Source organism: Oncorhynchus kisutch, unplaced genomic scaffold, assembly GCF_002021735.2.
Source record: "Oncorhynchus kisutch isolate 150728-3 unplaced genomic scaffold, Okis_V2 Okis09a-Okis19a_hom, whole genome shotgun sequence".
Lineage (NCBI taxonomy): Eukaryota > Metazoa > Chordata > Actinopteri > Salmoniformes > Salmonidae > Oncorhynchus > Oncorhynchus kisutch.
The window spans coordinates 8,393,463-8,416,168 of NW_022261985.1; the positions used below are offsets into that span (position 1 = coordinate 8,393,463).

Here is a 22,706-nt window from a genome sequence, read left to right on the forward strand (position 1 = left end):
CCTCTGTGTTCAGTGAGCGTCTGGTCTGCAGCAGCCACTGACAGACACTACCAGTCAGGATGAGGTGGACTGTGTTGACGCTGATCTGCTGTTCCTGGACTGCACATGGGCTAATCAGGTAAGAACTGACAGATCCTAAACAATTGGCCTTTGTTTGAAAACCTTTCAAGATAATTGAATTTTTTTTTTGCCTTACTTGAATATTTATGGTAATGCCTGAGAATCAGGTTCGGATTACAGAACGGGCACGTTCCCAGGGGGCCCCTAACCCCAAAAATATATAATCCGTCCCGACCCTGATTAGAATCATTATAAGAAGTAAGTGAGGAATGAAAGAGGCTTTCAATCGGGGACAAATTACCTTCAGCAGGCGAAAGTCTGACTTACTGGTGGATGGAAAAATTTCTACAAGTGTACTGTATCTAAACTACCTCAGTATGGCCAACAACCTGAGTGTGTTCGGTCCAGGATCCCCCTGCGTCAGATGCTCTCTGTGCGTACCCAGCTGAGAGCCTCCAATCGCCTGGAGGACTTCATGAGGGACCACCAGCCTGATGTGTTCAACCGGAGGTACGCCCAGTGTTACCCCCCTGGTATCCCCTCTCTCAGGCTGGGTAAGAGCAGCGAGAGGCTCTACAACTTCATGGATGTAAGTGGGACTGAATGGAAGTGAATAGCTGTATTGAAGTGGGACTCTGTTGTGGTATCTGGTGTATTATATGGAGAGAGAAAAACAACCCTCAGTTCAGTATATTGAAAAACATCAAAAACACGTATTGTACTAAAATTGTGTCACTGTGTTGAACTCCGACCTCCTACATTTCTGAAGAGTTGATCAACACACTGTATAGATTTCAGAATACACGAATGGACAAAACGCCATTGTATTCCCTGTGTGTGATTGTCCAGGCCCAGTACTATGGACTGATCAGCCTGGGTACACCGAAACAGAACTTCACCGTAGTGTTTGATACAGGATCGTCTGACCTGTGGGTCCCATCCTCTTACTGCGTCTCAGAGGCCTGTGGTGAGACTTCAGAACACAGCTAGGGATTAACGGAACCTACACCTAGGGGACAAAATAACTATTTTACAACAACCATGTTTATCTGAATGGTACCAAAGAGCAAGATGTATTATGGTCATGTGACATGTTTACGGGTAAACAGACATTTGTATTTCTGTGCTTAATCCAATCTGTTTTTTGGGACTGGACCACACTATAAAACAGATTTACCTTCTCCATACTATCTTTTTAGAATCTGTTCCAAACAGACTAATGTATTCCTGTTTATCTAGAGTCAGTGTTTATCTGCTGACTGTGTGACACAGACAAGAGCAGACTAGCCTCTATAGGTCACTGTGTTCCACCCTCTCTCTCTCTCTCTCTCTCTCTCTCTCTCTCTCGCTCTCTCTCTCTCTCTCTCTCTCTCTCTCTCTCTCCAGCCATGCACCGCAAGTTCAAGGCCTTTGAGTCCAGCACGTTCACCCACGACGGCAGGATGTTTGGCATCCACTATGGCAAGGGACACATGCTGGGCATCATGGGCAGGGAAGTCCTCAAGGTGACACAATATTCCTAGCCCTTATCCCTGTACTGCCCACTTTCCCAAATTAATTAGAGTGTCGTTTCTGTCAGCTCAGCTTCTAGTGGGGATTGTCTAATATGTTGTCTTAAACACATATGATATCATTAGATGGTATGTATCATTGTCCCCCACGATGAAATCGGGGAGATGACTGTGGATCTGTCTCCCATCATACATTAGTCTCATATGCGATGTCTCTAACAGCACTGGCACTATTTTAACTAAACGTGGGTGAATGATGGGTCTTGCCATAGAGGGGGGGGGGGCTGCATCATTTGTGGGGGGCAACATTGTTTACTGATGCTTTGTTTACTTTAGAAGGTGTGATTGTTTTGAAAGGGTTGAGCCGTTGGCTGGTATAACAGCATCACGTGTACAATGCAATGTTAACTAGTTCATCAAGTGTAGGAGGACATATATACAGTCATTCATTCACCTGACACGTCCCTGTGGTTGTCCAACGTTAACTAGTTTATCAGGTGTGGGAGGACATATATACAGTCATTCATTCACCTGACACGTCCCTGTGGTTGTCCAACGTTAACTAGTTCATCAGGTGTAGGAGGACATATATACAGTCATTCATTCACCTGACACGTCCCTGTGGTTGTCCAACGTTAACTAGTTCATCAGGTGTAGGAGGACATATATACAGTCATTCATTCACCTGACACGTCCCTGTGGTTGTCCAACGTTAACTAGTTTATCAGGTGTGGGAGGACATATATACAGTCATTCATTCACCTGACACGTCCCTGTGGTTGTCCAGATTGGCCCGTTGACGGTGAAAAACCAGGAGTTCGGAGAGTCGGTGTACGAGCCAGGTTTTGTTTTTGTCATGGCTAAGTTTGACGGGGTGCTGGGTTTGGGGTACCCCTCCCTGGCTGAGGAACTGGGGACACCCGTTTTCGACAGCATCATGAACCAGAAGTCTGTGGACCAACCCATCTTCTCCTTCTACCTCAACAAGTAGGTACAGAACACATATACACTACCCAGGACCACAGAGTATATCTGACTGTCTACCCATCTTCTCCTTCTACCTGAGTAAGTAGGTACAGAACACATATACACTACCCAGGACCACAGAGTATATCTGACTATCTACCCATCTTCTCCTTCTACCTCAGCAAGTAGGTACAGAACACATATACACTACCCAGGACCACAGAGTATATCTGACTGTCTACCCATCTTCTCCTTCTACCTCAGCAAGTAGGTACAGAACACATATACACTACCCAGGACCACAGAGTATATCTGACTGTCTACCCATCTTCTCCTTCTACCTCAGCAAGTAGGTACAGAACACATATACACTACCCAGGACCACAGAGTATATCTGACTGTCTACCCATCTTCTCCTTCTACCTCAGCAAGTAGGTACAGAACACATATACACTACCCAGGACCACAGAGTATATCTGACTGTCTACCTATCTTCTCCTTCTACCTCAGCAAGTAGGTACAGAACACATATACACTACCCAGGACCACAGAGTATATCTGACTGTCTACCCATCATGATGTTGTTATTGATGATGATGATGATGATGATGAAGGTAAATACACTACCCATGACCACAGAGTATATCTGACTGTCTACCCATCATGATGTTGTTATTGATGATGATGATGATGATGAAGGTAAATACACTACCCAGGACCACAGAGTATATCTGTCTGTCTACCCATCATGATGTTGTTATTATTGATGATGATGATGATGATGGTAAATATACGACCCAGGACCACAGAGTAGATCTGACTGTCTACCCATCATGATGTAGTTATTGATGATGATGATGATGATGATGATGGTAAAGGGCACTACCCAGGACCATAGAGTATATCTGTCTGTCTACCCATCATGATGTTGTTATTGATGATGATGATGATGATGATGATGATGGTAAAGGACACTACCCAGGACCACAGAGTATATCTGTCTGTCTACCCATCATGATGTTGTTATTGATGTTGATGATGATGGTAAAGGACACTACCCAGGACCACAGAGTATATCTGTCTGTCTACCCATCATGATGTTGTTATTGATGATGATGATGATGGTAAAGGACACTACCCAGGCACACAGACCTACAGGTTACTGTAGGCTAAAACTTGATGTTAATGGTCGGGGAGAGTGTGGTAAATTTAGCCATTTTTACATTTAGTATTTCTCTGTCAAGGGAAATATAGTTTTCTTTCTAACAAAGATATCTACATATATTTCAGGATGTTGTGTATCTCTAGAAATAACCAGAATGAATGGAAACACTACAGTTTTGAAAACATAGTTTGTCCAGAAAAAGTGGTTTCTTGGAACAATTTACCCCGGTTATGGGGTACATTTTACAGTTCAGTCATTAAACAGACACTCTAATCCAGTCAATAAACAGACACTCTAATAAACAGACACTCTAATCCAGTCATTAAACAGACACTCTAATCCAGTCAATAAACAGACACTCTAATCCAGTCATTAAACAGACACTCTAATCCAGTCATTAAACAGACACTCTAATCCAGTCAATAAACAGACACTCTAATCCAGTCAATAAACAGACACTCTAATCCAGTCAATAAACAGACACTCTAATCCAGTCAATAAACAGACACTCTAATCCAGTCAATAAACAGACACTCTAATCCAGTCATTAAACAGACACTCTAATCCAGTCATTAAACAGACACTCTAATAAACAGACACTCTAATCCAGTCAATAAAACAGACACTCTAATCCAGTCATTAAACAGACACTCTAATCCAGTCAATAAACAGACACTCTAATCCAGTCAATAAACAGACACTCTAATCCAGTCAATAAACAGACACTCTAATCCAGTCAATAAACAGACACTCTAATCCAGTCAATAAACAGACACTCTAATCCAGTCAATAAACAGACACTCTAATCCAGTCATTAAACAGACACTCTAATCCAGTCATTAAACAGACACTCTAATAAACAGACACTCTAATCCAGTCAATAAACAGACACTCTAATAAACAGACACTCTAATCCAGTCATTAAACAGACACTCTAATCCAGTCAATAAACAGACACTCTAATCCAGTCAATAAACAGACACTCTAATAAACAGACACTCTAATCCAGTCATTAAACAGACACTCTAATCCAGTCAATAAACAGACACTCTAATCCAGTCAATAAACAGACACTCTAATCCAGTCAATAAACAGACACTCTAATAAACAGACACTCTAATCCAGTCAATAAACAGACACTCTAATCCAGTCATTAAACAGACACTCTAATCCAGTCATTAAACAGACACTCTAATCCAGTCATTAAACAGACACTCTAATCCAGTCATTAAACAGACACTCTAATCCAGTCAATAAACAGACACTCTAATAAACAGACACTCTAATCCAGTCATTAAACAGACACTCTAATCCAGTCATTAAACAGACACTCTAATCCAGTCAATAAACAGACACTCTAATCCAGTCAATAAACAGACACTCTAATAAACAGACACTCTAATCCAGTCATTAAACAGACACTCTAATCCAGTCATTAAACATACACTCTAATAAACAGACACTCTAATCCAGTCATTAAACAGACACTCTAATCCAGTCATTAAACAGACACTCTAATCCAGTCATTAAACAGACACTCTAATAAACAGACACTCTAATCCAGTCAATAAACAGACACTGTAATCTAGTCAATAAAACAGACACTCTAATCCAGTCAATAAACAGTCAATAAACAGACACTGTAATCTAGTCAATAAACAATCAATAAACAGACACTCTAATCCAGTCATTAAACAGACACTCTAATCCAGTCAATAAAACAGACACTGTAATCTAGTCAATAAACAGACACTCAAATCCAGTCAATAAACAGTCAATAAACAGACACTCTAATCCAGTATATAAACAGACACTCTAATCCAGTCAATAAACAGTCAATAAACAGACACTCTAATCCAGTCAATAAACAGACACTCTAATCCAGTCAATAAACAGTCAATAAACAGACACTCTAATCCAGTCAATAAACAGACACTCTAATCCAGTCAATAAACAGTCAATAAACAGACACTCTAATCCAGTATATAAACAGACACTCTAATCCAGTCAATAAACAGTCAATAAACAGACACTCTAATCCAGTCAATAAACAGACACTCTAATCCAGTCAATAAAACAGACACTCTAATCCAGTCAATAAACAGACACTCTAATCCAGTCATTAAACAGACACTCTAATCCAGTCATTAAACAGACACTCTAATCTAGTCAATGAACAACCTCTAATCTAGTCAATAAACAGACACTCTAATCCAGTCATTAAACAGACACTCTAATCCAGTCATTAAACAGACACTCTAATCTAGTCAATGAACAGACACTCTAATCCAGTCAATAAACAGTCAATAAACAGACACTCTAATCCAGTCATTAAACAGACACTCTAATCCAGTCAATAAACAGTCAATAAACAGACACTCTAATCCAGTCATTAAACAGACACTCTAATCCAGTCATTAAACAGACACTCTAATCCAGTCAATAAACAGACACTCTAATCTAGTCAATAAACAGACACTCTAATCCAGTCAATAAACAGACACTCTAATAAACAGACACTCTAATCCAGTCAATAAACAGACACTCTAATCCAGTCATTAAACAGACACTCTAATCCAGTCATTAAACAGACACTCTAATCCAGTCAATAAACAGACACTGTAATCTAGTCAATAAAACAGACACTCTAATCCAGTCAATAAAACAGTCAATAAACAGACACTCTAATCCAGTCAATAAACAGACACTCTAATCCAGTCAATAAACAGACACTCTAATCCAGTCAATAAACAGACACTCTAATCCAGTCAATAAACAGACACTGTAATCTAGTCAATAAAACAGACACTCTAATCCAGTCAATAAAACAGTCAATAAACAGACACTCTAATCCAGTCAATAAACAGACACTCTAATCCAGTCAATAAACAGACACTCTAATCCAGTCAATAAACAGACACTCTAATCCAGTCAATAAACAGACACTCTAATCCAGTCAATAAACAGACACTGTAATCCAGTCAATAAACAGACACTCTAATCCAGTCATTAAACAGACACTCTAATCCAGTCAATAAACAGACACTCTAATCCAGTCATTAAACAGACACTCTAATCCAGTCATTAAACAGACACTCTAATCCAGTCAATAAACAGACACTATAATCCAGTCAATAAACAGACACTCTAATAAACAGACACTCTAATCCAGTCAATAAACAGACACTCTAATCCAGTCATTAAACAGACACTCTAATCCAGTCATTAAACAGACACTCTAATCCAGTCAATAAACAGACACTATAATCCAGTCAATAAACAGACACTCTAATAAACAGACACTCTAATCCAGTCAATAAACAGACACTCTAATCCAGTCATTAAACAGACACTCTAATCCAGTCATTAAACAGACACTCTAATCCAGTCAATAAACAGACACTCTAATCCAGTCATTAAACAGACACTCTAATCCAGTCAATAAACAGACACTGTAATCTAGTCAATAAACAGACACTCAAATCCAGTCAATAAACAGTCAATAAACAGACACTCTAATCCAGTCAATAAACAGACACTCTAATCCAGTCAATAAACAGACACTGTAATCTAGTCAATAAACAGACACTCTAATAAACAGACACTCTAATCCAGTCAATAAACAGACACTCTAATCCAGTCAATAAACAGACACTCTAATCCAGTCAATAAACAGACACTCTAATCCAGTCAATAAACAGACACTCTAATCCAGTCAATAAACAGTCAATAAACAGACACTCTAATCCAGTCAATAAACAGACACTCTAATCCAGTCAATAAACAGACACTGTAATCTAGTCAATAAACAGACACTCTAATAAACAGACACTCTAATCCAGTCAATAAACAGACACTCTAATCCAGTCAATAAACAGACACTCTAATCCAGTCAATAAACAGACACTCTAATCCAGTCATTAAACAGACACTCTAATCCAGTCAATAAACAGACACTCTAATCCAGTCATTAAACAGACACTCTAATAAACAGACACTCTAATCCAGTCAATAAACAGACACTCTAATCCAGTCATTAAACAGACACTCTAATCCAGTCAATAAACAGACACTCTAATCCAGTCATTAAACAGACACTCTAATAAACAGACACTCTAATCCAGTCAATAAACAGACACTCTAATCCAGTCATTAAACAGACACTCTAATCCAGTCAATAAACAGACACTCTAATCCAGTCAATAAACAGACACTGTAATCTAGTCAATAAACAGACACTCTAATAAACAGACACTCTAATCCAGTCAATAAACAGACACTCTAATCCAGTCAATAAACAGACACTCTAATCCAGTCAATAAACAGACACTCTAATCCAGTCAATAAACAGACACTCTAATCCAGTCAATAAACAGACACTCTAATCCAGTCAATAAACAGACACTCTAATCCAGTCAATAAACAGACACTCTAATCCAGTCATTAAACAGACACTCTAATCCAGTCAATAAACAGACACTCTAATCCAGTCATTAAACAGACACTCTAATCCAGTCATTAAACAGACACTCTAATCCAGTCAATAAACAGACACTGTAATCTAGTCAATAAACAGACACTCTAATAAACAGACACTCTAATCCAGTCATTAAACAGACACTCTAATCCAGTCAATAAAACAGACACTGTAATCTAGTCAATAAACAGACACTCAAATCCAGTCAATAAACAGTCAATAAACAGACACTCTAATCCAGTCAATAAACAGACACTCTAATCCAGTCAATAAACAGACACTGTAATCTAGTCAATAAACAGACACTCTAATAAACAGACACTCTAATCCAGTCAATAAACAGACACTCTAATCCAGTCAATAAACAGACACTCTAATCCAGTCAATAAACAGACACTCTAATCCAGTCAATAAACAGACACTCTAATCCAGTCAATAAACAGTCAATAAACAGACACTCTAATCCAGTCAATAAACAGACACTCTAATCCAGTCAATAAACAGACACTGTAATCTAGTCAATAAACAGACACTCTAATAAACAGACACTCTAATCCAGTCAATAAACAGACACTCTAATCCAGTCAATAAACAGACACTCTAATCTAGTCAATAAACAGACACTCTAATAAACAGACACTCTAATCCAGTCATTAAACAGACACTCTAATCCAGTCATTAAACAGACACTCTAATCCAGTCAATAAACAGACACTCTAATCCAGTCAATAAACAGACACTCTAATCCAGTCATTAAACAGACACTCTAATCCAGTCAATAAACAGACACTGTAATCCAGTCAATAAACAGACACTCTAATCCAGTCAATAAACAGACACTCTAATCCAGTCAATAAACAGACACTCTAATCCAGTCAATAAACAGACACTGTAATCTAGTCAATAAACAGTCATTAAACAGACACTCTAATCCAGTCAATAAACAGTCAATAAACAGACACTGTAATCTAGTCAATAAACAGTCATTAAACAGACACTCTAATAAACAGACACTCTAATCCAGTCAATAAACAGACACTCTAATCCAGTCAATAAACAGACACTCTAATCCAGTCAATAAACAGACACTCTAATCCAGTCAATAAACAGACACTCTAATCCAGTCATTAAACAGACACTCTAATCCAGTCAATAAACAGACACTCTAATCCAGTCATTAAACAGACACTCTAATAAACAGACACTCTAATCCAGTCAATAAACAGACACTCTAATCCAGTCATTAAACAGACACTCTAATCCAGTCAATAAACAGACACTCTAATCCAGTCATTAAACAGACACTCTAATAAACAGACACTCTAATCCAGTCAATAAACAGACACTCTAATCCAGTCATTAAACAGACACTCTAATCCAGTCAATAAACAGACACTCTAATCCAGTCAATAAACAGACACTGTAATCTAGTCAATAAACAGACACTCTAATAAACAGACACTCTAATCCAGTCAATAAACAGACACTCTAATCCAGTCAATAAACAGACACTCTAATCCAGTCAATAAACAGACACTCTAATCCAGTCAATAAACAGACACTCTAATCCAGTCAATAAACAGACACTCTAATCCAGTCAATAAACAGACACTCTAATCCAGTCAATAAACAGACACTCTAATCCAGTCATTAAACAGACACTCTAATCCAGTCATTAAACAGACACTCTAATCCAGTCAATAAACAGACACTGTAATCTAGTCAATAAACAGACACTCTAATAAACAGACACTCTAATCCAGTCATTAAACAGACACTCTAATCCAGTCAATAAAACAGACACTGTAATCTAGTCAATAAACAGACACTCAAATCCAGTCAATAAACAGTCAATAAACAGACACTCTAATCCAGTCAATAAACAGACACTCTAATCCAGTCAATAAACAGACACTGTAATCTAGTCAATAAACAGACACTCTAATAAACAGACACTCTAATCCAGTCAATAAACAGACACTCTAATCCAGTCAATAAACAGACACTCTAATCCAGTCAATAAACAGACACTCTAATCCAGTCAATAAACAGACACTCTAATCCAGTCAATAAACAGTCAATAAACAGACACTCTAATCCAGTCAATAAACAGACACTCTAATCCAGTCAATAAACAGACACTGTAATCTAGTCAATAAACAGACACTCTAATAAACAGACACTCTAATCCAGTCAATAAACAGACACTCTAATCCAGTCAATAAACAGACACTCTAATCTAGTCAATAAACAGACACTCTAATAAACAGACACTCTAATCCAGTCATTAAACAGACACTCTAATCCAGTCATTAAACAGACACTCTAATCCAGTCAATAAACAGACACTCTAATCCAGTCAATAAACAGACACTCTAATCCAGTCATTAAACAGACACTCTAATCCAGTCAATAAACAGACACTGTAATCCAGTCAATAAACAGACACTCTAATCCAGTCAATAAACAGACACTCTAATCCAGTCAATAAACAGACACTCTAATCCAGTCAATAAACAGACACTGTAATCTAGTCAATAAACAGTCATTAAACAGACACTCTAATCCAGTCAATAAACAGTCAATAAACAGACACTGTAATCTAGTCAATAAACAGTCAATAAACAGACACTCTAATCCAGTCATTAAACAGACACTCTAATCCAGTCAATAAACAGACACTCTAATCGAGTCAATAAACAGACACTCTAATCTAGAGTGAGTTACAGATTAGGGTTAAGGGCCTTTTGCTCGAAGGCACATCAACACATGTTTCACCTATTCGACTCAGGGATTCAAGCATACACCCTTAACCACTATGGCGCGGCAGGTAGCCTAGTGGTTAGAGCGATGGATCGAAAGTTCAAGGGGGCCGAATACTTTCGCAAGGCACTGTATATATATATATTTTTAAAATACATTTTGTCTATTGTTTCCTTGAAACAAGTGTGACTTGACTAATCCCACTCTCCCCTACTGATCTAGAGGAGTAGAATTGATCCATTTTCCCATCGTAATTTGATTGCTTCTGCTTCCAGGAGTAAGATGCCGAGGGACCCAGAGGGAGAGTTGCTGCTAGGAGGGATGGACGAGGCGCTCTACAGTGGACCCATCAACTGGAACCCTGTTACCCTGAAGAGCTACTGGCAGATCAAGATGTCCAGGTCAGAACTAGGATAACTCATATCATGTCCCTCGGTCAAACTGGGTCAGAACCAGGATAACTCATATCATGTTGTCCCTCTGTCAAACTGGGTCAGAACCAGGATAACTCATATCATGTTGTCCCTCGGTCAAACTGGGTCAGAACCAGGATAACTCATATCATGTTGTCCCGCTGTCAAACTGGGTCAGAACCAGGATAACTCATATCATGTTGTCCCTCGGTCAAACTGGGTCAGAACCAGGATAACTCATATCATATTGTCCCTCGGTCAAACTGGGTCAGAACCAGGATAACTCATATCATGTTGTCCCTCGGTCAAACTGGGTCAGAACCAGGATAACTCATATCATTCTAGGGTCAGGGTTAGGTTAAGGTTAGGGTCAGGGTTAAGGGTTTGGTTAAGGTTAGGGTCAGGGTTAAGGGTTTGGTTAAGGTTAGGGTCAGGGTTAAGGGTTTGGTTAAGGTTAGGGTCAGGGTTAAGGGTTTGGTTAAGGTTAGGGGCAGGGTTAAGGGTTAGGTTAGGGGCAGGTTTTGGCTAGTTAGGAAGTCAATGGGATGCTGGTCAGAAAAGTCCCTTTCGTCTCACCTTGTTGCTGTATCCTAGTAAACCAAAATGGCAGCCAAATTAGAGGTTGAATTCTTGTAAAAAGGTCATCTCCCTGTAGTTCTGAACACATGTTTTCCTCCACCTCTTCCACTGTAGTATACAGGTCCAGGGAGCCTTGACTTTCTGTCCCCGCGGCTGTCAGGCCATCGTTGATACAGGCACGTCTCTCATCATCGGCCCCAACCGTGACATCCTCGCTCTACAACAGCTGATAGGAGCTACCCCCACCTCCATTGGAGAGGTGATATTATAACGTTATATACTAATCAAATCCATTGTATTTGTCACATACACATGGTTAGCAGATGTTTATTTATTTATTTATTTATTTACCTTTATTTAACCAGGTAGGCAAGTTGAGAACAAGTTCTTATTTACAATTGCGACCTGGCCAAGATAAAGCAAAGCAGTTCGACAGATAAAACGACACAGAGTTACACATGGAGTAAAACAAACATACAGTCAATAATGCAGTATAAACAAGTCTATATACAATGTGAGCAAATGAGGTGAGAAGGGAGGTAAAGGCAAAAAAGGCCATGATGGCAAAGTAAATACAATATAGCAAGTAAAATACTGGAATGGTAGTTTTGCAATGTTAATGGTCACATACACATGGTTAGCAGATGTTAATGCGAGTGTAGCGAAATGCTTGTGCTTCTAGTTCCGACAATGCAGTAATAACCAACGAGTAATCTAACCTAACAATTCCAAAACTACTACCTTACACACACAAGTGTAAAGGGATAAAGAATATGTACATACAGATATATGAATGAGTGATGGTACAGAACGTCATAGGCAAGATGCAGTAGATGGAATAGAGTACAGTATATACATCTGAGATGAGTAATGTAGGGTATGTAAACAAAGTGGCATAGTTTAAAGTGGCTAGTGATACATGTATTACTTAAAGATGCAGTAGATGATATACAGTATATACATATGAGATGAATTATGTAGGGTATGTAAACATTATATTAAGTAGCATTGTTTAAAGTGGCTAGTGATATATTTTACATCAATTTCCATCAATTCCCATTATTAAAGTGGCTGGAGTTGAGTCAGTGTGTTGGCAGCAGCCACTCAATGTTAGTGGTGGCTGTTTAACAGTCTGATGGCCTTGAGATAGAAGCTGTTTTTCAGTCTCTCGGTCCCAGCTTTGATGCACCTGTACTGACCTCGCCTTCTGGATGATAGCGGGGTGAACAGGCAGTGGCTCGGGTGGTTGTTGTCCTTGATGATCTTTATGGCCTTCCTGTGACATCGGGTGGTGTAGGTGTCCTAGAGGGCAGGTAGTTTGCCCACGGTGATGCGTTGTGCAGACCTCACTACCCTCTGGAGAGCCTTACGGTTGAGCCTGGGGGGCAAGGAGATTAGGATCCGTGTAAGCTGGTCTGGAGCGGAATACATTGAAGCAGTAGAGCAGGGATCCAGGGCAGGGAAGCAGGACTGAGAAGACGAGGGACTGGAGACAGGTACCCGAGTCAGAGCAGACGGGACTGGAGACAGGTACCAGAGTCAGAGCAGACTGGACTGGAGACAGGTACCAGAGTCAGAGCAGACGGGACTGGAGACAGGTACCAGAGTCAGACGGGACTGGAGACAGGTACCAGAGTCAGACGGGACTGGAGACAGGTACCAGAGTCAGACGGGACTGGAGACAGGTACCTGAGTCAGAGCAGACGGGACTGGAGACAGGTACCAGAGTCAGACGGGACTGGAGACAGGTACCAGAGTCAGAGCAGACGGGACTGGAGACAGGTACCTGAGTCAGAGCAGACAGGACTGGAGACAGGTACCTGAGTCAGAGCAGACAGGACTGTAGTGGAGAGAAAAAGCAGCGTGAGGCTAGGGAAAAACAGGATAAGAAAATCTATGCAAGAACAAACAGCTTGAAATGCAGACTGACTGAGTAGAGGCTACGATCTGGCAGCATGGAAGTGGCAGGGCTGAGTATTTGTAGGGTTCTTGATTTGTAGGGTTCTGCTCTGCTTCCAGCAGACCTGTCTCCACTCACACAATCACATACACACAGAGAGAGAGGGAGAGAGCACTGGGGAGTGGTGCCAGGTTTAGGGAGGTTCAGGATGAGAAGTAGGTGTGGCAGGAGCAGATGTAACAACTACTATTACTACAGCTAATACTACTGCAAATACTACTATTACCACTACTGCTACTACTGCTGCTACTACTACTATTACTACTAGTACTACTATTGCTACTACTACTGCATATACTACTATTACCACTATTGCTACTACTGCTGCTACTACTACTATTACTACTACTGCTACTACTGCTGCTGCTACTACTACTATTACTACTACAGCTACTACTACTGCAAAATACTATTATTACCACTACTGCTACTACTGCTACTACTGCTGCTACTACTACTACTACTACTGCTACTACTACTACTACTGCTACTACTACTACTACTACTAATCCTGCTACTACTACTGCTACTACCACCACTACTACTACTGCTACTACTACTACTACTAATCCTGCTACTACTACTGCTACTACTACTACTGCTGCTAATCCTGCTACTATTGCTGCTACTACTTCTACTGCTTCTACTACTACTACTACTACTACTACTACTACTACTACTACTAGTGATAGGAGCGACCCCCACCTCCATTGGAGAAGTGTCCCCATTCCATGCCCGTCTCTGTAGAGTTACAGGGGCTGCACGAGGCTCAATACCAATTCTCTTCAATGCTTTTCAATGAGGAAAATGTGTTGCAGTACCTGATTGACTGCGCCCGAATCTCCAGCCTGCCCCAGGTGACCATCACGCTCAACGGGGTGGAATACGTGCTCACTGCTGAGTCCTACGTCAAAAGGGTGGGTACTGGTCCAACAGACAGTGAATGAACATGACAAGTGAGATATTTCCAGATTTCGGCATACATAGTATTACAGTATATACTTTAACTTGTGTGTGATAATCATTTCAGTATAAATTATAGATATACATTTTGTTGTGTCGTACGGTAGGCCTGTGTCAAAAAACATATGGTCTTTGATGAGTGGTTGTTATGATTGTTGTCATATTTCTGACACACTCACTCTCTCCCTCCTTTACCTTCCTTCTCTCTCTCTACTTCTCTCTCCTTCTCTCTCCTCCCTCCTCTCTCCTTCTCTCTCCCTCCTTCTCTCTACTTCTCTCTCCTTCTCTCCATTCCTCTTCTTCTCCCTACTTCCTCCTTCTCTCCTTCTCTCTCACTCCTCTCTTCTTCTCTCTCCTTCTCTCTACTTCTCTCTCCTTCTTCCTCCTTCTCCCTCCTCTCTCCTCCTCTCTCTCTCCTCCCTCCTCCTCTCCCTCCTCCTTCTCTCTCCTCTTTCTCCTCCCTCCTCCTCTCCCTCCTTCTCTCTCCTCCTCTCTCTCTCCTCTCCCTCCTTGTCTCTCCTCTCTCCTCCCTCCTCCTGTCTCCTCTCTCCTCTCTCTCCTCCTCCCCCTCCTTCTCTCTCCACCTCTCTCTCCTCCCTCCTTCTCTCTCCTCCCTCCTCCTCCTCTCTCCTCCCCCCTCCTCTCCCTCCTCCTCCTCTCCCTCCTCCTCTCTCCTCCCTCCTCCCTCCTCCTCTCTCCTCCCCTCTCTCCTCCCGCCTCCTCTCTCTCCTCCCTCCTCCTCTCCCTCCCCTCTCTCCTCCCTCCTCCTCTCCCTCCTCCTCTCCCTCCTCCCTCCCTCCCTCCTCCTCCCTCCCTCTCTTCAGGAGTTGATGGGTGATCATGAGATCTGTTTCAGTGGGTTCCAGGGGGAGGATCTGCACTCCTCGACGGATCCTCTGTGGATCCTAGGGGACGTGTTCCTCTCTGATTACTATAGTATATATGACCGGGGACAGGACAGGGTGGGCTTCGCTAAGGCCAGACACACACGCTATGCAACATTGGATGCAGAGATGGATTCATAGATGGGAGGTGGGAAGGGAGCGATGGAAGTAGGGAGTGATGGATGGATGATAGGAGGAAGGAAGGAAGGATAGTGAAAGAGTGGATGAAGCGATGCATGGAATCACCATGCTGCACCTCCTGTCATCATCACTGAGACTGAAGTGCTTCATGGGAAGGCTGAAAGGCTGTCTGTCCAGCATTATCAGTGGCTGTCTGGCATCTTTTGAGAAAAATTCATGCATTTCCATTCTACTAAATGTAATAAATAATTGTTTAAACTCAATCAGGTGTTTTTTTGTTGCATCATTTTGTGAGTACAATGATTAACAGTGAACGATGACTGAATAAATTATATTTGATTATAAAACAAACACTTTATGTTTATTAGGATGTAAATTATAATAATGCTGGGTACACCCTTAGAGATCCTGTTAAGTGACTCATACTAGGGCACAGCAGGTCGATATGTACTGTAAGTCAGGAGAACATTACGACTTCTCCGATTGTGACTTGTCCTTGTTCTCTTGGCTGTCATTGGTGTCCTTCTTGTCACTCTCATGACCATTGGACTCCAGAATGTCTGTCTCTGGGACTTGCAGTGCTTGGAACTGGGCAGGCTCAGCAGGAAAGTGGAGGGCTGTGGAAGTGTTTCGGCCTCTCCTCCTCCCTAGGCCTTGAGGACTAGGCAGGCTGTGCAGGGAGCTCTTTGAGCCCTGTCTGGAGAACTGGAAGGACAGTTGACGTCTCTGTGGCTTACACCAGTCTTTGGGGATGTTCCAGCTCAACTTCTTGGGCCTCGGTTGGGTACAGCTGTTGCCCTGATTCGTGTTCAGGGCCAGAGCCTCCACAATGGGGGACAGATCTACTGGAGTCCCAGGCTTACTTGAGGCCTGCTCATGCCCTGTCTGTTGGGAGAAGGCCTCTATATGATTCAGGGGTTGTGGAGCCCCAGATAACGCCCCACACGTCCCTCCATCACCCCCATAACCACTATCCCCATGAGCATCAGAAGAAGCAGGTGGACTTACCACCCACTGAGGCAGGTCTGTGAAGGACGGCGTACGGGGCTCAGTGTCCAGGGAAGAAAGAGTACTGCTAACCTCCCGTAGCGTATCCAGAGGGTGGTTGGTCGAGAGGGGGTTATGGGAGTTAAAGAGGTTGGGTCTGGGGAACAGAGAGTGATCAGGTCCTGGGGAGGCCTGGTCGTCTGATCCAGGGTAGTCATGGGAGTCAGGTCTGAAGGGGAAGAAGGCCTCACTGCTGTGACGTTTGAAGGAGGGCCGAGGAGGAACGAGCTCTGGGGGATCCTGGACGCTGAGAAGCCTACGCACGTGCCCCAGGACTGACGTTTGACGACCATGACGGAAGTTGTGATTGCTGTTGTGGCTGTCCTGTCTGTGAATGTCCATTTTGTCTGCCTCTCCGAACTGAAAAATGCCCGATAGACTGAAAGATAGAGGATATTACAGTGAATACTTTAGTCTAGATAGTATACAGGTTATGGATATTAGTGAATACGTTAGACTAGATAGTATACAGTTTATGGATATTAGTGAATACTTTAGACTAGATCGTATACAGGTTATGGATATTAGTGAATACATTAGACTAGATAGTATACAGGTTATGGATATTAGTCAATAGTAATGATTTTGACTAGATAGTATACAGGTTATGGATATTAGTGAATAGTAATGGTTTTGACTAGATAGTATACAGGTTATGGATATTAGTGAATAGTGATGGTTTTGACTAGATAGTATACAGGTTATGGACATTAGTGAATAGTAATGGTTTTGACTAGACAGTATACAGGTTATGGATATTAGTGAATAGTGATGGTTTTGACTAGATAGTATACAGGTTATGGATATTAGTGAATAGTAATGGTTTTGACTAGACAGTATACAGGTTATGGATATTAGTGAATAGTGATGGTTTTGACTAGATAGTATACAGGTTATGGATATTAGTGAATAGTGATGGTTTTGACTAGATAGTATACAGGTTATGGATATTAGTGAATAGTGATGGTTTTGACTAGATAGTATACAGGTTATGGATATTAGTGAATAGTGATGGTTTTGACTAGATAGTATACAGGTTATGGATATTAGTGAATAGTGATGGTTTTGACTATATAGTATACAGGTTATGGATATTAGTGAATAGTGATGGTTTTGACTAGACAGTATACAGGTTATGGATATTAGTGAATAGTGATGGTTTTGACTAGATAGTATACAGGTTATGGATATTAGTGAATAGTGATGGTTTTGACTAGACAGTATACAGGTTATGGATATTAGTGAATAGTGATGGTTTTGACTAGACAGTATACAGCTCGTCAGAATTGACCAGAATTGACTTTTCGTAGCAGGTTAGGAGAATTAGGTTAGGAAAAAAACAATGTGATTTTGAAGGTATGGCAACACGAGACTTGGAAAAGGTTTAGGGTTAGATAAAATGTGTCAATTTGACACATAAGCTGTATCCTCTCTAGTCATGCCCTCTTGTCCATCTTCTCTCAGACAGATATCTAGCTGAGGAGAGATGGGAGTTTTTACACACGTGCCCTTGCATACGTAGGACTTGAGTATACATTTGTGTGTGTGTGTGTGTGTGTGTGTGTGTGTGTGTGTGTGTGCGCGTGCGTGCGTGCGTGCGTGCCGTGTTGTCATGTCCTCACTCCAACTCTCTGGTGGATCCGAGGAAGGAGGGTATGCAGTAGTCTGCAGCAGCCAGGGTGTAGGGAGGCAGAGCCTCAGAGTCGTTCCAGTAAATGTCTTTAGTCATCGGAGGGAAGTTCATGTGCATCTCATCCACAGCGATCAACGACACCTGAGACAACACAGGTATTGACTGAATGATCGATTGGCACAAATGACAGATCAATCAATAACATCGGCTTGGAAAAGACATGAAAACTAGTCTGGGTTACTGTAAGGCACTTTGCAACACATGTTTGGTTGATTGATTGATTGATTGATTGAAAGTAACCTGCAGATTTCTGTCGATACACCAGTTAGCCTCGAAGTCGTCATCATCCTCCCCAAATGGATTAATGAGCTGCTCAGCAACCTGAAGGAGAAGGACCTCTCACATCACTGCTCATTATCCCAGACAAATGTCTTGATACGGGAGTGATGTCAAACAACAGGCAGTCATGTGACATCAGGGATTACAACATTGGTTGACAAATTTAATATCACACAAGGCATAGATAATCTTACTGTCAACAGAATTTGGGTTCCATACTTCCTGACAAATCCCAATTTTTAACCAATGAAATTGATTGTCAGACATGGTGCAGCAGCTGTACAGACATTGTGTACTGACACTGTACACTCTGCAACCACACATTCCCTCTCACAAGACCTTCATGATAACATCACAACCCCAGCACTGTACACTCTGCAACCACACATTCCCTCTCACAAAACCTTCCTAATAACATCACAACCCCAGCACTGTACACTCTGCAACCACACATTCCCTCTCACAAGACCTTCATGATAACATCACAACCCCAGCACTGTACACTCTGCAACCACACATTCCCTCTCACAAGACCTTCATGATAACATCACAACCCCAGCACTGTACACTCTGCAACCACACATTCCCTCTCACAAGACCTTCATAATAACATCACAACCCCAGCATTGTTATCCACAGTACTGTGGTTTGATGACCGGCATCTAATTTCCCTGGTTGAAACCAAAAGGCAAAAAGGTTTGTGGAGGACAGGAACATGAGCCAGCTAGACTACAATAGCAACTGTGTGTGTGTGTGTGTGTGTGTGTGCGTCATACCTTGAGCCAGCTGGTGTGTGTGTGTGTGATTCAGTGAGTCAGTCAGTCATACCTTGAGCCAGCTGGTGTGTGTGTGTGTGTGATTCAGTGAGTCAGTCAGTCATACCTTGAGCCAGCTGGTGTGTGTGTGTGTGATTCAGTGAGTCAGTCAGTCATACCTTGAGCCAGCTGGTGTGTGTGTGTGATTCAGTGAGTCAGTCAGTCATACCTTGAGCCAGCTGGTGTGTGTGTGTGTGATTCAGTGAGTCAGTCAGTCATACCTTGAGCCAGCTGGTGTGTGTGTGTGTGATTCAGTGAGTCAGTCAGTCATACCTTGAGCCAGCTGGTGTGTGTGTGTGTGATTCAGTGAGTCAGTCAGTCATACCTTGAGCCAGCTGGTGTGTGTGTGTGTGTGATTCAGTGAGTCAGTCAGTCATACCTTGAGCCAGCTGGTGTGTGTGTGTGTGATTCAGTGAGTCAGTCAGTCATACCTTGAGCCAGCTGGTGTGTGTGTGTGTGAGTCAGTGAGTCAGTCAGTCATACCTTGAGCCAGCTGGTGTGTGTGTGTGATTCAGTGAGTCAGTCAGTCATACCTTGAGCCAGCTGGTGTGTGTGTGTGAGTCAGTCAGTCATACCTTGAGCCAGCCAGAGTAGAAGAAGAACTGTAGCATAGTGAAGATGGGAACGTAAAAGTCCTGGTCATGACCTGGGTAACCCTGAGCTGGGTCCAAGAACTGTCTACCAATAATACAGGCAAAGATGAAGGTGTAGACGGCCAGGGTTACTACCTGGAGAGGGGAGAGAGGGAGGGGAGGAGGAGAGAGAGAAAGGGGGAGGGAGAGGAGAGAAAGGGGGAGAGAGAAGAGAAATGGAGAGAGAAGAGAGAGGGAAGGAGAGTTGGGGAGAGGGAGAGAGGAGAGAGGGGGAGAGAAAGGGGGAGGGAGAGAGAAGAGATGGAAAGAGAGAAGGATGGAGAGAAGATAAATGGGGAGAGAGAGGGAGAGAAGAGAAATGGGGAGAGAGAGGAAGGAGGGAGAGAGGGGAAATGGGGAGAGAGAGGGGGGGGAGAGAGAGGGGGGGGAGAAGAGAGAGGGAAGGAGAGTTAGAGAGAGGAGAGAGGGGAAGAGAGAGGGGAGAGAGGGGGAGAGAGACGGGGGAGGGAGAGAAGAGATGGGGAGAGAGACGGGGGAGGGAGAGAAGAGAGAGGGAAGGAGAGTTGGAGAGACAAATAGAGAGCATGGTTCCACAGGTTGTCTTTGTAGCTATTTACAAGTACACAATGTCAATTAGCACAATGTCAATAAACACAGTCAATAAACACAGTGTCAATAAACACCATGTAAATAAACACAATGTCAATAAACACAGTGTCAATAAACACAGTGTCAATAAACATAATGTCAATAAACACAATGTCAATAAACACAGTGTCAATAAACACAGTGTCAATAAACACCATGTCAATAAACACAGTCAATAAACACAGTGTCAATAAACACCATGTCAATAAACACCATGTCAATAAACACCATGTCAATAAACACCATGTAAATAAACACCATGTCAATAAACACCATGTAAATAAACACAATGTCAATAAACACAGTGTCAATAAACACCATGTCAATAAACACAGTCAATAAACACAGTGTCAATAAACACCATGTCAATAAACACAGTGTCAATAAACACAGTGTCAATAAACACAATGTCAATGAACAGCAACAAATCAGTCTACAAACGTCACATGAAACTTTACTCTAATACATTTAGTTTTACAGGGACCTTTAGTCAACATTACTGCAAAAGCTCATTTTCAACAGATGTCCCTGAGCAGGTCATTAGAACACGCAGGAAACTGTCAACAGATGTCACTGACTCGCCAGAGGTCACACTGGCAATTTGTGCAGACCGCAGAGAGATAGAGGGCAGCTACCCAATTAGCCAATGGCTATAGAGAACCCCTCCTACCCTGGGGTCCTGCTGCCCCATCCATTACTCTGTAATCATCATGTGGTGTTACAGGAAGCTGCTCTGGAGGTGCTCATCACAAAGGGACGTCATCTTCCCTGTCCACAGCTGGGTGGAACCGCATGAGGGGGAGAGAGGAGCACAGGGCTTACTGCCCAGTAGGGGAGAGAGGAGCACAGGGCTTACTGCCCAGTAGGGGAGAGAGGAGCACAGGGCTTACTGCCCAGTAGGGGAGAGAGAGGAGCACAGGGCTTACTGCCCAGTAGGGGAGAGAGAGGAGCACAGGGCTTACTGCCCAGTAGGGGAGAGAGGAGCACAGGGCTTACTGCCCACTAGGGGAGAGAGGAGCACAGGGCTTACTGCCCAGTAGGGGAGAGAGAGGAGCACAGGGCTTACTGCCCAGTAGGGGAGAGAGGAGCACAGGGCTTACTGCCCAGTAGGGGAGAGAGGAGCACAGGGCTTACTGCCCAGTAGGGGAGAGAGGAGCACAGGGCTACTGTCCAGTAGGGGAGAGAGGAGCACAGGGCTTACTGCCCAGTAGGGGAGAGAGAGGGGAGACAGAGGAGAGAGGAGCACAGGGCTTACTGCCCACTAGGGGAGAGAGAGGGGAGATGGTGGAGAGAGGAGCACAGGGCTTACTACCCAGTAGGGGAGAGAGAGGGGAGACGGAGGAGAGAGAAGCACAGGGGTTACTGCCCACTAGGGGAGAGAGAGGGGAGACGGAGGAGAGAGGAGCACAGGGCTTACTGCCCAGTAGGGGAGAGAGAGGAGCACAGGGCTTACTGCCCACTAGGGGAGAGAGGAGCACAGGGCTTACTGCCCACTAGGGGAGAGAGAGGAGCACAGGGCTTACTGCCCAGTAGGGGAGAGAGGAGCACAGGGCTTACTGCCCACTAGGGGAGAGAGAGGAGCACAGGGCTTACTGCCCAGTAGGGGAGAGAGGAGCACAGGGCTTACTGCCCACTAGGGGAGAGAGGAGCACAGGGCTTACTGCCCAGTAGGGGAGAGAGGAGCACAGGGCTTACTGCCCAGTAGGGGAGAGAGAGGAGCACAGGGCTTACTGCCCAGTAGGGGAGAGA

The 22,706-nt window shown here is 42.8% G+C and overlaps 2 protein-coding genes across 7 annotated transcripts in view; one reads left to right on the forward strand and one right to left on the reverse strand.

Moving 5' to 3' along the window:
- Positions 1-16,145, forward strand: LOC109879517 (cathepsin E-like). Its single transcript, XM_031815534.1, has 9 exons — positions 1-118; positions 469-649; positions 910-1,027; positions 1,447-1,565; positions 2,359-2,558; positions 11,218-11,343; positions 12,049-12,193; positions 14,713-14,811; positions 15,682-16,145. Exons 1-9 carry the CDS (start codon positions 60-62, stop codon positions 15,880-15,882), a joined length of 1,248 nt encoding a protein of 415 aa, XP_031671394.1. The 5' UTR covers positions 1-59; the 3' UTR covers positions 15,883-16,145.
- The window catches only part of LOC109887255 (bestrophin-3-like), a 21,465-nt gene continuing 13,463 nt past the window's right edge, over positions 14,705-22,706 (reverse strand). For 2 of the 6 annotated variants that reach the window (XM_031815530.1, XM_031815531.1), the window contains 5 exons: positions 20,292-20,444; positions 18,863-18,943; positions 18,552-18,703; positions 16,334-17,308; positions 14,716-14,818 (listed from right to left, as the gene is read on the reverse strand). In XM_031815530.1, coding sequence (XP_031671390.1) covers positions 16,351-17,308; positions 18,552-18,703; positions 18,863-18,943; positions 20,292-20,444 — 1,344 coding nt within the window. In that variant the 3' untranslated portion in view covers positions 14,716-14,818; positions 16,334-16,350. Of the gene's footprint in view, positions 14,819-15,699; positions 17,309-18,551; positions 18,704-18,862; positions 18,944-20,291; positions 20,445-22,706 lie in introns of those variants that run through there. The other 4 variants (XM_031815529.1, XM_031815533.1, XM_031815528.1 and 1 more) reach the window with 4 other exon arrangements.